Source organism: Oncorhynchus nerka, linkage group LG7 (assembly GCF_034236695.1).
Source record: "Oncorhynchus nerka isolate Pitt River linkage group LG7, Oner_Uvic_2.0, whole genome shotgun sequence".
Classification (NCBI taxonomy): domain Eukaryota; kingdom Metazoa; phylum Chordata; class Actinopteri; order Salmoniformes; family Salmonidae; genus Oncorhynchus; species Oncorhynchus nerka.
This window is the reverse complement of record NC_088402.1, coordinates 90,019,985-90,036,163: the sequence shown is the minus strand read 5'-3', so window position 1 is coordinate 90,036,163 and position 16,179 is coordinate 90,019,985. Positions and strand designations below refer to the sequence as shown.

At 50.2% G+C, this 16,179-nt stretch overlaps 1 protein-coding gene across 1 annotated transcript in view; it reads right to left on the bottom strand.

The window, feature by feature from the left end:
• Positions 1-944: 944 nt before the first annotated feature.
• LOC115125689 (protein-tyrosine kinase 6-like) overlaps positions 945-16,179 on the bottom strand; it is a 36,709-nt gene continuing 21,474 nt past the window's right edge. The window contains exons 5-8 of the mRNA XM_065020959.1: positions 10,823-10,981; positions 8,942-9,123; positions 6,642-6,795; positions 945-2,684 (exon numbers count right to left, since the gene is read on the bottom strand). Coding sequence (XP_064877031.1) covers positions 2,497-2,684; positions 6,642-6,795; positions 8,942-9,123; positions 10,823-10,981 — 683 coding nt within the window. The 3' untranslated portion in view covers positions 945-2,496. The remainder of the gene's footprint in view (positions 2,685-6,641; positions 6,796-8,941; positions 9,124-10,822; positions 10,982-16,179) is intronic.

Here is a 16,179-nt window from a genome sequence, read left to right as displayed (position 1 = left end):
TTCGGCCCCATGAACAAGGCAGTTAACCCCACTGTTCCTAGGCCGTCATTGTAAATAAGAATTTGTTCTTAACTGACTTGCCTGGTTAAATAAAGGTTCAAATAAAAAATAAAAAATGTGGTGTATCTTCAGACAAACGAACAGCGGGTGAATGACATGCTACTCTCATGCTTCAATTCAAGGTCAGAATACAAGTAGAGAGAAAAAGTCCATAAAAAAAAAAGGAAATTACGTTCCATTTCCACGCGCTTAACTCGGGTCGGAATCCCCTCCCCCCATTGGTCAAAAGTAGTGTACTAAATAAGGAACGGAGTCCCATTTGTGGGAGACTGTGTGCCAGTCTGTTGCTGCTCTCTGGACAACTCCTAATGGATATTGTCTTCAAAATGACAGAGTTGACTAGAGCACAAACAGATCTGGGACCAGTCTATACAAAGAGACATTAGATCTGGGACCAGGCTAACTGTCAACAAACAGGTCTGGGACCAGGCTAACTGTCAACAAACAGGTCTGGGACCAGGCTAACTGGCAACAAACAGGTCTGGGACCAGGCTAACTGGCAACAAACAGGTCTGGGACCAGGCTAACTGGCAAGAGAAAACAGGTCTGGGACCAGGCTAACTGGCAACAAACAGGTCTGGGACCAGGCTAACTGGCAACAAACAGGTCTGGGACCAGGCTAACTGGCAACAAACAGGTCTGGGACCAGGCTAACTGGCAACAAACAGATCTGGGACCAGGCTAACTGGCAACAAACAGGTCTGGAACCAGGCTAGCCAAAGAGAGCCCTAACCTGATCAATTTGATCAGTACACACCCTCCCTCCCTCCCTCCCTCCCACCCTCCCTCCCTCCCTCCCTCCCTCCTCCAGTGAACTGACTATACAGGAGGTCAAAACGACCCTGTTGTAGAAGAGGTTCATTTGTTTTACGTGTGTTCAGTGGTGAATTTATAACCCTGAGGAGACACCTGTATTTGTAGTATTAGCGAACATTATTATGAATAGTAGATAAACAGCAGCACATGTAGACTTAATGTACAAGCTGAAACAAGATAAGGATACAGGTACGATACAGGTACGATACAGGTACGTTACAGGTCGATACAGGTACAATACAGGTACGTTACAGGTACGTTACAGGTACGATACAGGTACGTTACAGGTACGATACAGGTACGATACAGGTACGTTACAGGTATGATACAAGTACGTTACAGGTACGTTACAGGTACGTTACAGGTATGATACAGGTACGTTACAGGTACGATACAGGTATGTTACAGGTACGATACAGGTACGATACAGGTACGTTACAGGTACGATACAGGTATGTTACAGGTACGATACAGGTACGTTACAGGTACGATACAGGTATGTTACAGGTACGTTACAGGTACGATACAGGTACGTTACAGGTACGATACAGGTACGATTACAGGTATGATACAAGTACGTTACAGGTACGTTACAGGTACGTTACAGGTATGATACAGGTATGTTACAGGTACGATACAGGTATGTTACAGGTACGTTACAGGTACGATACAGGTACGTTACAGGTACGATACAGGTATGTTACAGGTACGATACAGGTACGATACAGGTTACAGGTATGTTACAAATGAAGAAGAAAAAAAAGTTGACAAGTAAAATAATGATTTGAAAGTCAGAGATATTGTCCTTTAGTGTACATTTATTACAATCGAAACAAAGTGTTCCATGCCAGGGAGAAGCTTTTCCTGACTTAACCAATGACAGAAAAGCCAAAGTTGGTGATTTGCTGCCACCTGCAGTTTATAGAAAGTTTTCTCTCAAGTATAATTCATTGTCTGATCCTTCCTGATGACCTGAGTGGAATCATGTGATCCTTAACCACAGGGGGTTGGTGGCGCCTTAATTGGGGAGGACGGGCTCGTGGTAATGGCTGGAGTGGAATCAGTGGAATTTTTTTAACCTTTATTTTTACCTTTATTTAACCAGGCATTCTAGAACACTCATCCTAGAACCTTTATTTAACCAGGCATTCTAGAACACTCATCCTAGAACCTTTATTTAACCAGGCAAGTCAGTTAAGAACACATTCTTATTTTCAATGACGGCCTGGGAACAGTGGGTTAACTGCCTTGTTCAGGGGCAGAACGACCGATTTGTCGTTCTCAGGGGTTTGAGCTGACAAACCCCTTGTCAGCTCAGGGGTTTGAACTCGCAACCTTCCGGTTACTAGTCCAACGCTCTAACCACTAGGCTACGCTGCCGCCCCAAATGGTATCAATGGTATCAAACACATGGTTTGATGGCGTTCCATTTGCTCTGTTCCAGACATTATTATGAACCGTCCTCCCCTTCTCCTCAGAAGCCTCCACTGTCCTTAACCCATAGGATGTCCCACCCAGTTGACTACTTAAAAATGGTGGAAGTCAATGGCAATGTCCATGCAAAAAAAAAAACTGGGTTATTTCTAAACACTGATGACTGTCCATTTCTATGGTTCAGGCTCATTGCTCCAGCTCATAGCGGTTGATGTTCTCCAATTTGCGCCTGAGCTCCTTGAAGTCCGGTCTGTCTGCAGGGTTGTCACTCCAACAGGCCAACATGAGTTTGTAGAGTAAGTTCGGACATTTCTCTGGGGCTGGCATCCTGTAGCCAGCGATGATCTGACGGTATACCTCGTTGTTGTTGTAGCCTGGATTACAGAGCAAGGGCCATACGATCAATCAATCAATCAATCAATCAATCAATCACATTTATTTCTTAAGCCCTTTTTACATCACTAGTTGTCAAAAAAAGTGGTATAACAGTAACCCAGACCTAATCGGAATCACCTTAATTCACCAAATACATGTACAGGAACTTGACTCTGTGAAATGGTGCTGCCACAATAAGCAGGATATGCAGAGAGACAATAAACAGGATGTACAGAGAGACAATAAACAGGATATACAGAGAGACGATAAACAGGATATACAGAGAGACGATAAACAGGATATACAGAGAGATCATAAACAGGATATGCAGAGAGACAATAAACAGGATGTGCAGAGAGACAAACAGGATATACAGAGAGACAATAAACAAGATATACAGAGAGACAATAAACAAGATATACAGAGAGACAATAAACAAGATATACAGAGAGACCATAAACAGGATATGCAGAGAGGCCATAAACAGGATATGCAGAGAGACAATAAACAGGATATGCAGAGAGACAATAAACAGGATATACAGAGAGACAATAAACAGGATATGCAGAGAGACAATAAACAGGATATACAGAGAGCCAATAAACAGGAAATGCAGAGACAATAAACAGGATATGCAGAGAGACAATAAACAGGATGTGCAGAGAGACGATAAACAGGATGTGCAGAGAGACAATAAACAGGATATACAGAGAGACGATAAACAGGATGTGCAGAGAGACGATAAACAGGATGTACAGAGAGACAATAAACAGGATATGCAGAGAGACGATAAACAGGATATGCAGAGAGACGATAAACAGGATGTGCAGAGAGACGATAAACAGGATATACAGAGAGACAATAAACAGGATATACAGAGAGACGATAAACAGGATATGCAGAGAGACGATAAACAGGATATACAGAGAGACGATAAACAGGATATACAGAGAGACGATAAACAGGATGTGCAGAGAGACGATAAACAGGATATACAGACAACACACGTAGAAGCTGAGAGAACACAAATCCACATGAAGTACAGCGCATTAGGAAGTGTGTTCAGACCCCTTCCCTTTTTCCATGTTTTTTTCCATTACATCTTTATTCTGAAATGGATTGAACAAATAAAACATCCTCATCAATCTACAGAAAATACCCCATCATGCCAAAGCAAAAACAGGTCATTTAGAAATGTTTGCAAATGTTTTAAAAATAAAAACTGAAATACCTTATTTAAGTAATTATTCAGAACCTTTGCTATGAGACGAAATTGAACTCATCCTGTTTCCATTGATCAATCTTGAGATGTTTCTACAACTTGATTGGAGTCCACCTGTGGTAAATTCTATTGATTGGACATGATTTGGAAAGGGATACACCTGTCTATATAAGGTCCCACAGTTGATGGTGCACGTCAGAGCAAAAACCAAGCCATGAGGTCAAAGGAACTGTCTGTAGAGCGCCGAGACATGACTGCGCCGAGGCACAGATCTGGGGAAGGGTACCTAAAACATTCTGCAGCAATGAAGGTCTCCAAGAACACAGTGGCCTCCATCATTCTTGTGCCAAGCTTGTAGCATCATACCCAAGAAGACTCGAGGCTGTAATTGCTGCCAAATGTGCTTCAACAAAGTAAAGGGTCTGAATACTTATGTAAATGGAATATATATATATAAATATATATTTTTCTTATACATTTACAACAAAAAAAAAAGAATAACGTAACAAAATGTGGAAAAAGCCAAAGGGTCTGAATACTTTACGAATGCACTGTACACTATGTACACTGTAGAACTACAAGCTTCACTATAAACCCAAAGAGCAAAGCAGAAGCGAGAGCACAATGACCAGGAAACACTCCCTAGAAGGAAGAAATTGTAGGCTGTGTTTAGACAGGCAGTCGAATTCTGATCTTTTTTTCCACTAATTGGTATTTTGACCAATCAGATTAGCTCTGAAAAAAAAACTGATGTGAATTAGATCTGATGTCATTCGTCAAAAAATAAGTTTGTGGATAAAAGATCAGAATAGATCTTAGCCTGAGGCAATTATCTCTTGGTCTTTAGGCCTACTGTGCATAATACAAGTAAGGATTTACAGTGCCTTGCGAAAGTATTCGGCCCCCTTGAACTTTGCGACCTTTTGCCACATTTCAGGCTTCAAACATAAAAATATAAAACTGTATTTTTTTGTGAAGAATCAACAACAAGTGGGACACAATCATGAAGTGGAACGACATTTATTGGATATTTCAAACTTTTTTAACAAATCAAAAACTGAAAAATTGGGCGTGCAAAATTATTCAGCCCCTTTACTTTCAGTGCAGCAAACTCTCTCCAGAAGTTCAGTGAGGATCTCTGAATGATCCAATGTTGACCTAAATGACTAATGATGATAAATACAATCCACCTGTGTGTAATCAAGTCTCCGTATAAATGCACCTGCACTGTGATAGTCTCAGAGGTCCGTTAAAAGCGCAGAGAGCATCATGAAGAACAAGGAACACACCAGGCAGGTCCGAGATACTGTTGTGAAGAAGTTTAAAGCCGGATTTGGATACAAAATATTTCCCAAGCTTTAAACATCCCAAGGAGCACTGTGCAAGCGATAATATTGAAATGGAAGGAGTATCAGACCACTGCAAATCTACCAAGACCTGGCCGTCCCTCTAAACTTTCAGCTCATACAAGGAGAAGACTGATCAGAGATGCAGCCAAGAGGCCCATGATCATTCTGGATGAACTGCAGAGATCTACAGCTGAGGTGGGAGACTCTGTCCATAGGACAACAATCAGTCGTATATTGCACAAATCTGGCCTTTATGGAAGAGTGGCAAGAAGAAAGCCATTTCTTAAAGATATCCATAAAAAGTGTTGTTTAAAGTTTGCCACAAGCCACCTGGGAGACACACCAAACATGTGGAAGAAGGTGCTCTGGTCAGATGAAACCAAAATTGAACTTTTGGCAACAATGCAAAACGTTATGTTTGGCGTAAAAGCAACACAGCTCATCACCCTGAACACACCATCCCCACTGTCAAACATGGTGGTGGCAGCATCATGGTTTGGGCCTGCTTTTCTTCAGCAGGGACAGGGAAGATGGTTAAAATTGATGGGAAGATGGATGGAGCCAAATACAGGACCATTCTGGAAGAAAACCTGATGGAGTCTGCAAAAGACCTGAGACTGGGACGGAGATTTGTCTTCCAACAAGACAATGATCCAAAACATAAAGCAAAATCTACAATGGAATGGTTAAAAAATAAACATATCCAGGTGTTAGAATGGCCAAGTCAAAGTCCAGACCTGAATCCAATCGAGAATCTGTGGAAAGAACTGAAAACTGCTGTTCACAAATGCTCTCCATCCAACCTCACTGAGCTCGAGCTGTTTTGCAAGGAGGAATGGGAAAAAAATTCAGTCTCTCGATGTGCAAAACTGATAGAGACATACCCCAAGCGACTTACAGCTGTAATCGTAGCAAAAGGTGGCGCTACAAAGTATTAACTTAAGGGGGCTGAATAATTTTGCACGCCCAGTTTTTCAGTTTTTGATTTGTTAAAAAAGTTTGAAATATCCAATAAATGTCGTTCCACTTCATGATTGTGTCCCACTTGTTGTTGATTCTTCACAAAAACATACAGTTTTATATCTTTATGTTTGAAGCCTGAAATGTGGCAAAAGGTCGCAAAGTTCAAGGGGGCCGAATACTTTCGCAAGGCACTGTATACCACACAGCCAGGCAGAGGCTTGGCCTGTATACTGGTTAGATCAGGTACTTTCAATCCTCTCCTCAGAAACCTTAAGGCTGTTCTATGAATTTAATATTTTACAGATTTAGTGATTCAACTTATCAACTAATCATCGAGCTCTGGATCAGGTCGATCAGGTGAGCTGGTTCAGGGTTAAAACAAAATTGCGAAAAACAACTGGGTTAGGTGAAACATGACATACCTGGGTATGGAATCCCACCGTAGGTTAGCATCTCGTAGAACAGAATCCCAAAGGACCAGACATCTGACTTGTTGGAGAAACGTCCGTGGCTGATGGCCTCCGGGGAACTCCATTTGTAGGGGATTTTTTTGTCCTCAGACACGTAGAAGGGCTCCTGAGGATGGAGACAAACCGAACGAGGATGGAATGATACTGCAAATTATTAATACAAATATATTTGTGGGGGAAGAGAGGAAAACATGTTCTTCGTAAACAGCAAACTGCTGACCACTGGCAAAGTAATGTGGTTTAAAAATATTTGTACAAATTTTGGGTATATTTTAACAATATAAACCATGTTCAATCAAAAGAAATTTGCTGGTGCTGAATACTTCAAACTAAAATGCACTGAGCTTTATTTTCTTGTAAAATGCTTTGGAAAATTTTGTCTATCCTAGTTCTTAACGGTACTCAAATGGAATTGGGAAAACCCAAGGACCAATCATTATGACTCAAATGGAATTGGGAAAACCCAAGGACCAATCATCATGACACAAATGGAATTGGTAAAACCCAAGGACCAATCATCATGACACAAATGGAATTGGGAAAACCCAAGGACCAATCATCATGACTCAAATGGAATTGGAAAAACCCAAGGACCAATCATCATGACACAAATGGAATTGGGAAAACCCAAGGACCAATCATCATGACACAAATGGAATTGGGAAAACCCAAGGACCAATCATCATGACACAAATGAGACACACAGACACAAAGGAAACAGGTCCCAGATTATATCCTTGCCATGTCCAGGTATAGCTGTACTCTTAGTAGAAAGCTCTCTCTCCTAGTTGTTAACAGTACCAGTTGGGATTGAGAAAACCAAACGTCCACTCAATCACGGCACAAACGCAAACACATACCATCACCCCAGGTTTATCCCTGCTGACCTTGATGACCCTGGCCAGTCCGAGTAATTGTCACGACTTCCGCCGAAGTCGGCCCCTTCTCCTTGTTCGGGTGGTGTTCGGCTCCTTGTTCGGGTGGTGTTCGGCTCCTTGTTCGGGTGGTGTTCGGCTCCTTGTTCGGGTGGTGTTCGGCTCCTTGTTCGGGTGGTGTTCGGCTCCTTGTTCGGGTGGTGTTCGGGTCCTTGTTTTCGGTGGTGTTCGGCTCCTTGTTCGGCTCCTTGTTCGGGTGGTGTTCTCCTCCTTGTTCGGGTGGTGTTCGGCTCCTTGTTCGGGTGGTGTTCGACTCCTTGTTCGGGTGGTGTTCTCCTCCTTGTTCGGGTGGTGTTCGGCTCCTTGTTCGGGTGGTGTTTGGCTCCTTGTTCAGCTCCTCGTTCAGGTGGTGTTCGGCTCCTTGTTCGGCTCCTCGTTCGGGTGGTGTTCGGCTCCTTGTTCGGCTCCTTGTTCAGCTCCTCGTTCGGGTGGTGTTCGGCTCCTTGTTCGGCTCCTTGTTCGGGTGGTGTTCGGCTCCTTGTTCGGGTGGTGTTCGGCTCCTCGTTCGGGTGGTGTTCGGCTCCTCGTTCGGGTGGTGTTCGGCTCCTCGTTCGGGTGGTGTTCGGCTCCTCGTTCGGGTGGTGTTCGGCGGTCGACGTCGCCGGCTTTCTAGTCACCACCGATTTCCTTTTCCACCATTTCATTTATTGTGTTGTTTTGTCTGTATTACATCTGGTTTCAATCCCCATATCATGTTCCTTATTTAACCCTCTGGCATACATGTCTGTTCTGTCCGTGGTTGTTGGTGTCTTAGTGGTTGTTGTAGGTGTTAGTTTGTCTGTATTACATCTGGTTTCAATCCCCATATCATGTTCCTTATTTAACCCTCTGGCATACATGTCTGTTCTGTCCGTGGTTGTTGGTGTCTTAGTGGTTGTTGTAGGTGTTAGTTTGTATGTATTTTCCTATTTGGAATTTTGCTTGTATTTTTCGTTGAGTAAACTCCGTTGTGTTGCTCAAACGTGTGTCCTGCGCCTGACTCCGCTACATCTCTGCACCCAATCGCTGACACTAATGAACGTTCTCTAAAGGTGAGGGAATGTCTGCTGTTTGCTGGGACCCTCGTAACCTTCATGATTCTGGCCAGTCTGAGTAATGACCTAAATGAACGTTCTCTAAAGGTGAGGGAATGTCTGCTGTTTGCTGGGACCCTCGTAACCTTCATGATTCTGGCCAGTCCAAAGTCAGCCACCTTGCAGGTGTAGTTCTTCAGTTATTAGAACCTACCTTGTCAGTCGTTGCATCCCTCAGGCTGGCGAGAGACACTACGATACCATCCTATGTTACATGAGTCTGTTCACTAACGATTAGACCAACCTTGATGATCCTGGCCAGTCCGAAGTCGGCCACCTTGCAGATGTAGTTCTCTCCCACCAGGACGTTTCGGGCCGCCAGGTCTCTATGGATACTGTTCTGCTCCTCCAGATACGCCATCCCATCAGCCACCTGGGCTGCCATGTCCGCCAGAGACACCAGGTCCAGCTGAGAACCCTCTGAACCTGGAGAGAGAGACTGATTGGTCAGAACTATGGACCTCTAGGACAGATTATCTTACCATGTTGCTGTACATTACACTTGTATTACATGTTTAAGCAGGTACTCAGTTAAAATACTTTAGTTTTGACTGTTGAGAAAACAAAATATGTTTGAGGCCACTTTCAAAAATGTCTATCAGAAAGATCATTGTATGTACAGTACGGCCTGTTTTTCAGAGTCATAGAGACATATTGGAGTGTGGTGGAGGACTGGCTAGAGGACTGATTGAAATACTGGCTAGAGGACTGGCTAGAGGACTGGCTAGAGGACTGGCTAGAGGACTGGTTAGATGACTGGCTAGAGGACTGGCTAGAGGACTGATTGAAATACTGGCTAGAGGACTGGCTAGAGGACTGGCTAGAGGACTGGCTAGAGGACTGGTTAGATGACTGGCTAGAGGACTGGCTAGAGGACTGATTGGAGGACTGGCTAGAGGACTGGCTGGAGGACTGGCTAGGGGACTGGCTGGAGGACTGATTGAAATACTGGCTAGAGGACTGGCTGGAGGACTGGCTAGAGGACTGGCTGGAGGACTGATTGGAGGACTGGCTAGAGGACTGACTGGAGGACTGGCTAGAGGACTGGCTGGAGGACTGGCTGGAGGACTGGCAGGAGGACTGGCTAGAGGATTGATTGGAGGACTGGCTAGAGGACTGGCTGGAGGACTGATTGGAGGACTGGCTAGAGGACTGGCTGGAGGACTGGCTAGAGGACTGGCTGGAGGACTGGCTAGAGGACTGGCTGGAGGACTGGCTAGAGGACTGGCTGGAGGACTGGCTGGAGGACTGGCTAGAGGACTGGCTGGAGGACTGGCTGGAGGACTGGCTGGAGGACTGATTGAAATACTGGCTAGAGGACTGGCTAGAGGACTGATTAAAATACTGGCTAGAGGACTGGCTAGAGGACTGGTTAGATGACTGGCTAGAGGACTGGCTAGAGGACTGATTGAAATACTGGCTAGAGGACTGGCTAGACGATTGGCTGGAGGACTGGCTGGAGGACTGATTGGAGGACTGATTGGAGGACTGACTGGAGGACTGGCTAGAGGACTGGCTGGAGGACTGGCTGGAGGCCTGGCTGGAGGACTGGCTAGAGGATTGATTGGAGGACTGGCTAGAGGACTGGCTGGAGGACTGATTGGAGGACTGGCTAGAGGACTGGCTGGAGGACTGGCTAGAGGACTGATTGGAGGACTGGCTAGAGGACTGGCTGGAGGACTGGCTAGAGGACTGGCTGGAGGACTGGCTAGAGGACTGGCTGGAGGACTGGCTAGAGGACTGGCTGGAGGACTGGCTAGAGGACTGTCTGGAGGACTGATTGAAATACTGGCTAGAGGACTGGCTAGAGGACTGGCTAGAGGACTGGCTGGAGGACTGATTGAAATACTGGCTAGAGGACTGGCTAGAGGACTGGCTAGAGGACTGGCTGGAGGACTGGCTAGAGGACTGATTGGAGGACTGGCTGGAGGACTGGCTAGAGGACTGATTGGAGGACTGGCTGGAGGACTGGCTAGAGGACTGGCTGGAGGACTGGCTAGAGGACTGGCTAGAGGACTGGCTAGAGGACTGATTGGAGGACTGGCTGGAGGACTGGCTAGAGGACTGGCTGGAGGACTGGCTAGAGGACTGGCTAGAGGACTGGCTAGAGGACTGGCTGACTAACCTCTGAGGAAGTTCAACAGGTTTCCCTTCTCCATGAGTTCAGTGATGATGTAGTAGGGAGATGAGGAGGTGCAGACGGCGAACAGGGAGATCAGGTGTCTGTGTCTCAGCTTCTTTAGGATCTGCACCTCACGCTGGAACTCATGGTCGTTCAACGAATCTGAAAATATATGAGGGTAATGATAAGGGTGGGGGTAAGGGTGAGGGTGAGGGTGGGGGTAAGGGTGAGGGTGAGTGTGGGGGTAAGGGTGAGGGTAAGGATGAGGGTAAGGGTGAGGGTAAGGATGAGGGTAAGGATGAGGGTGGGGGTAAGGATGAGGGTGAGTGTGGGGTGAGGGTGGGGGTAAGGGTGAGGGTGAGTGTGGGGTGAGGGTGAAGGTAAGGGTGAGGTTGAGGTTGAGGGTGAGGTTGAGGGTTAGGGTTAGGGTGAGGGTGAGGGTGAAGGTAAGGTTGAGGGTGGGTGTTTATGTGTGTAAGTGTGTCTTGGGGGATACAGTAGGTGCATCAGTAACGGGTCAGTAACGTAACCAAACACAGATGAATACGGTACAGGGATGGACACGGTACAGGGATGGACACGGTACAGGGGTGGACACGGTACAGGGGTGGACACGGTACAGGGGTGGACACGGTACAGGGATGGACACGGTACAGGGATGGACACGGTACAGGGGTGGACACGGTACAGGGGTGGACACGGTACAGGGGTGGACACGGTACAGGGGTGGACACGGTACAGGGGTGGACACGGTACAGGGATGGACACGGTACAGGGATGGACACGGTACAGGGGTGGACACGGTACAGGGATGGACACGGTACAGGGGTGGACACGGTACGGTACAGGGATGGACACGGTACGGGGGTGGACACGGTACAGGGGTGGACACGGTACGGTACAGGGATGAACACGGTACAGGGGTGGATACGGTACAGGGATGGACACGGTACAGGGGTGGACACGGTACAGGGATGGACACGGTACAGGGGTGGACACGGTACAGGGGTGGACACGGTAGAGGGGTGGACACGGTACGGTACAGGGATGGACACGGTACAGGGGTGGACACGGTACAGGGGTGGACACGGTACAGGGATGGACACGGTACAGGGGTGGACACGGTACAGGGATGGACACGGTACGGGGGTGGACACGGTACAGGGGTGGACACGGTACAGGGGTGGACACGGTACAGGGGTGGACACGGTACAGTACAGGGATGGACACGGTACAGGGGTGGACACGGTACAGGGGTGGACACGGTACAGGGATGGACACGGTACGGTACAGGGATGGACACGGTACAGGGGTGGACACGGTACAGGGGTGGACACGGTACAGGGATGGACACGGTACAGGGATGGACACGGTACAGGGGTGGACACGGTACGGTACAGGGATGAACACGGTACAGGGGTGGACACGGTACAGGGATGGACACGGTACAGGGATGGACACGGTACGGGGGTGGACACGGTACAGGGGTGGACACGGTACAGGGGTGGACACGGTACGGTACAGGGATGAACACGGTACAGGGGTGGACACGGTACAGGGGTGGACACGGTACGGTACAGGGGTGGACACGGTACAGGGGTGGACACGGTACAGGGATGGACACGGTACGGTACAGGGATGGACACGGTACAGGGGTGGACACGGTACAGGGGTGGACACGGTACAGGGATGGACACTGTACAGGGGTGGACACGGTACGGGGGTGGACACGGTACAGGGGTGGACACGGTACGGTACAGGGATGGACACGGTACGGGGGTGGACACGGTACAGGGGTGGACACGGTACGGTACAGGGATGAACACGGTACAGGGGTGGATACGGTACAGGGATGGACACGGTACAGGGGTGGACACGGTACAGGGATGGACACGGTACAGGGGTGGACACGGTACAGGGGTGGACACGGTAGAGGGGTGGACACGGTACGGTACAGGGATGGACATGGTACAGGGATGGACACGGTACAGGGGTGGACACGGTACAGGGATGGACACGGTACAGGAATGGACACGGTACAGGGGTGGACACGGTACAGGGGTGGACACGGTACAGGGATGGACACGGTACAGGGATGGACACGGTACAGGGGTGGACACGGTACAGGGGTGGACACGGTACAGGGGTGGACACGGTACAAGGATGGACACGGTACGGTACAGGGATGGACACGGTACAGGGGTGGACACGGTACAGGGGTGGACACGGTACAGGGATGGACACGGTACAGGGATGGACACGGTACAGGGATAGACACGGTACAGGGGTGGACACGGTACAGGGGTGGACACGGTACAGGGATGGACACGGTACAGGGATAGACACGGTACAGGGATGGACACGGTACAGGGATGGACACGGTACAGGGATGGACACGGTACAGGGGTGGACACGGTACAGGGGTGGACACGGTACGGTACAGGGGTGGACACGGTACAGGGATGGACACGGTACAGGGATGGACACGGTACAGGGATGGACACGGTACAGGGATGGACACGGTACAGGGGTGGACACGGTACAGGGGTGGACACGGTACAGGGATGGACACGGTACAGGGGTGGACACGGTACAGGGATGGACACGGTACAAGGATGGACACGGTACGGTACAGGGATGGACACGGTACAGGGGTGGACACGGTACAGGGGTGGACACGGTACAGGGATGGACACGGTACAGGGATGGACACGGTACAGGGGTGGACACGGTACAGGGGTGGACACGGTACAGGGGTGGACACGGTACAGGGATGGACACGGTACAAGGATGGACACGGTACAGGGGTGGACACGGTACAGGGGTGGATACGGTACAGGGATGGACACGGTACAGGGGTGGACACGGTACAGGGATGGACACGGTACAGGGGTGGACACGGTACAGGGATGGACACGGTACAGGGGTGGACACGGTACAGGGGTGGACACGGTACAAGGATGGACACGGTACAAGGATGGACACGGTACAGGGGTGGACACGGTACAGGGGTGGACACTGTACAGGGATGGACACGGTACAGGGATGGACACGGTACGGTACAGGGATGGACACGGTACAGGGGTGGACACGGTACAGGGGTGGACACGGTACAGGGGTGGACACGGTACAGGGGTGGACACGGTACAGGGATGGACACGGTACAGGGGTGGACACGGTACAGGGGTGGACACGGTACGGTACAGGGATGGACACGGTACAGGGGTGGATACGGTACAGGGGTGGACACGGTACAGGGATGGACACGGTACAGGGATGGACACGGTACAGGGGTGGACACGGTACAGGGATGGACACGGTACAGGGGTGGACACGGTACAGGGATGGACACGGTACAGGGATGAACACGGTACAGGGGTGGACACGGTACAGGGATGGACACGGTACAGGGATGGACACGGTACGGTACAGGGGTGGACACGGTACAGGGATAGACACGGTACAGGGATGGACACGGTACAGGGATGGACACGGTACAGGGATGGACACGGTACAGGGGTGGACACAGTACAGGGATGGACACGGTACAGGGTTGGACACGGTACAGGGATGGACACGGTACGGTACAGGGATGGACACGGTACAGGGGTGGACACGGTACAGGGGTGGACACGGTACAGGGGTGGACACGGTACAGGGATGGACACGGTACAGGGGTGGACACGGTACAGGGATGGACACGGTACAGGGGTGGACACGGTACAGGGGTGGACACGGTACAGGGGTGGACACGGTACAGGGGTGGACACGGTACAGGGATGGACACGGTACAAGGATGGACACGGTACAAGGATGGACACGGTACAGGGGTGGACACGGTACAGGGGTGGACACGGTACAGGGATGGACACGGTACAGGGATGGACACGGTACGGTACAGGGATGGACACGGTACAGGGGTGGACACGGTACAGGGGTGGACACGGTACAGGGGTGGACACGGTACAGGGGTGGACACGGTACAGGGGTGGACACGGTACAGGGATGGACACGGTACAGGGGTGGACACGGTACAGGGGTGGACACGGTACGGTACAGGGATGGACACGGTACAGGGGTGGATACGGTACAGGGGTGGACACGGTACAGGGATGGACATGGTACAGGGATGGACACGGTACAGGGGTGGACACGGTACAGGGATGGACACGGTACAGGGGTGGACACGGTACAGGGATGGACACGGTACAGGGATGGACACGGTACAGGGGTGGACACGGTACAGGGATGGACACGGTACAGGGATGGACACGGTACGGTACAGGGGTGGACACGGTACAGGGATAGACACGGTACAGGGATGGACACGGTACAGGGATGGACACGGTACAGGGATGGACACGGTACAGGGGTGGACACAGTACAGGGATGGACACGGTACAGGGATGGACACGGTACGGTACAGGGATGGACACGGTACAGGGGTGGACACGGTACAGGGGTGGACACGGTACAGGGGTGGACACGGTACAGGGATGGACACGGTACAGGGGTGGACACGGTACAGGGATGGACACGGTACAGGGATGGACACGGTACAGGGGTGGACACGGTACAGGGATGGACACGGTACAGGGGTGGACACGGTACAGGGATGGACACGGTACAGGGGTGGACACGGTACAGGGGTGGACACGGTACAGGGATGGACACGGTACAGGGGTGGACACGGTACAGGGATGGACACGGTACAGGGATGGACACGGTACAGGGGTGGACACGGTACAGGGATGGACACGGTACAGGGGTGGACACGGTACAGGGATGGACACGGTACAGGGGTGGACACGGTACGGTACAGGGATGGACACGGTACAGGGGTGGACACGGTACAGGGTGGACACGGTACATGGATGGACACGGTACAGGGGTGGACACGGTACAGGGATGGACACGGTACAGGGATGGACACGGTACGGGGGTGGACACGGTACAGGGGTGGACAAGGTACAGGGGTGGACACGGTACAGGGGTGGACACGGTACAGTACAGGGATGGACACGGTACAGGGGTGGACACGGTACAGGGGTGGACACGGTACAGGGATGGACACGGTACAGGGATGGACACGGTACAGGGGTGGACACGGTACGGTACAGGGATGAACACGGTACAGGGGTGGACACGGTACAGGGATGGACACGGTACAGGGATGGACACGGTACGGGGGTGGACACGGTACAGGGGTGGACACGGTACAGGGGTGGACACGGTACGGTACAGGGATGAACACGGTACAGGGGTGGACACGGTACAGGGGTGGACACGGTACGGTACAGGGGTGGACACGGTACAGGGGTGGACACGGTGCAGGGATGGACACGGTACGGTACAGGGAT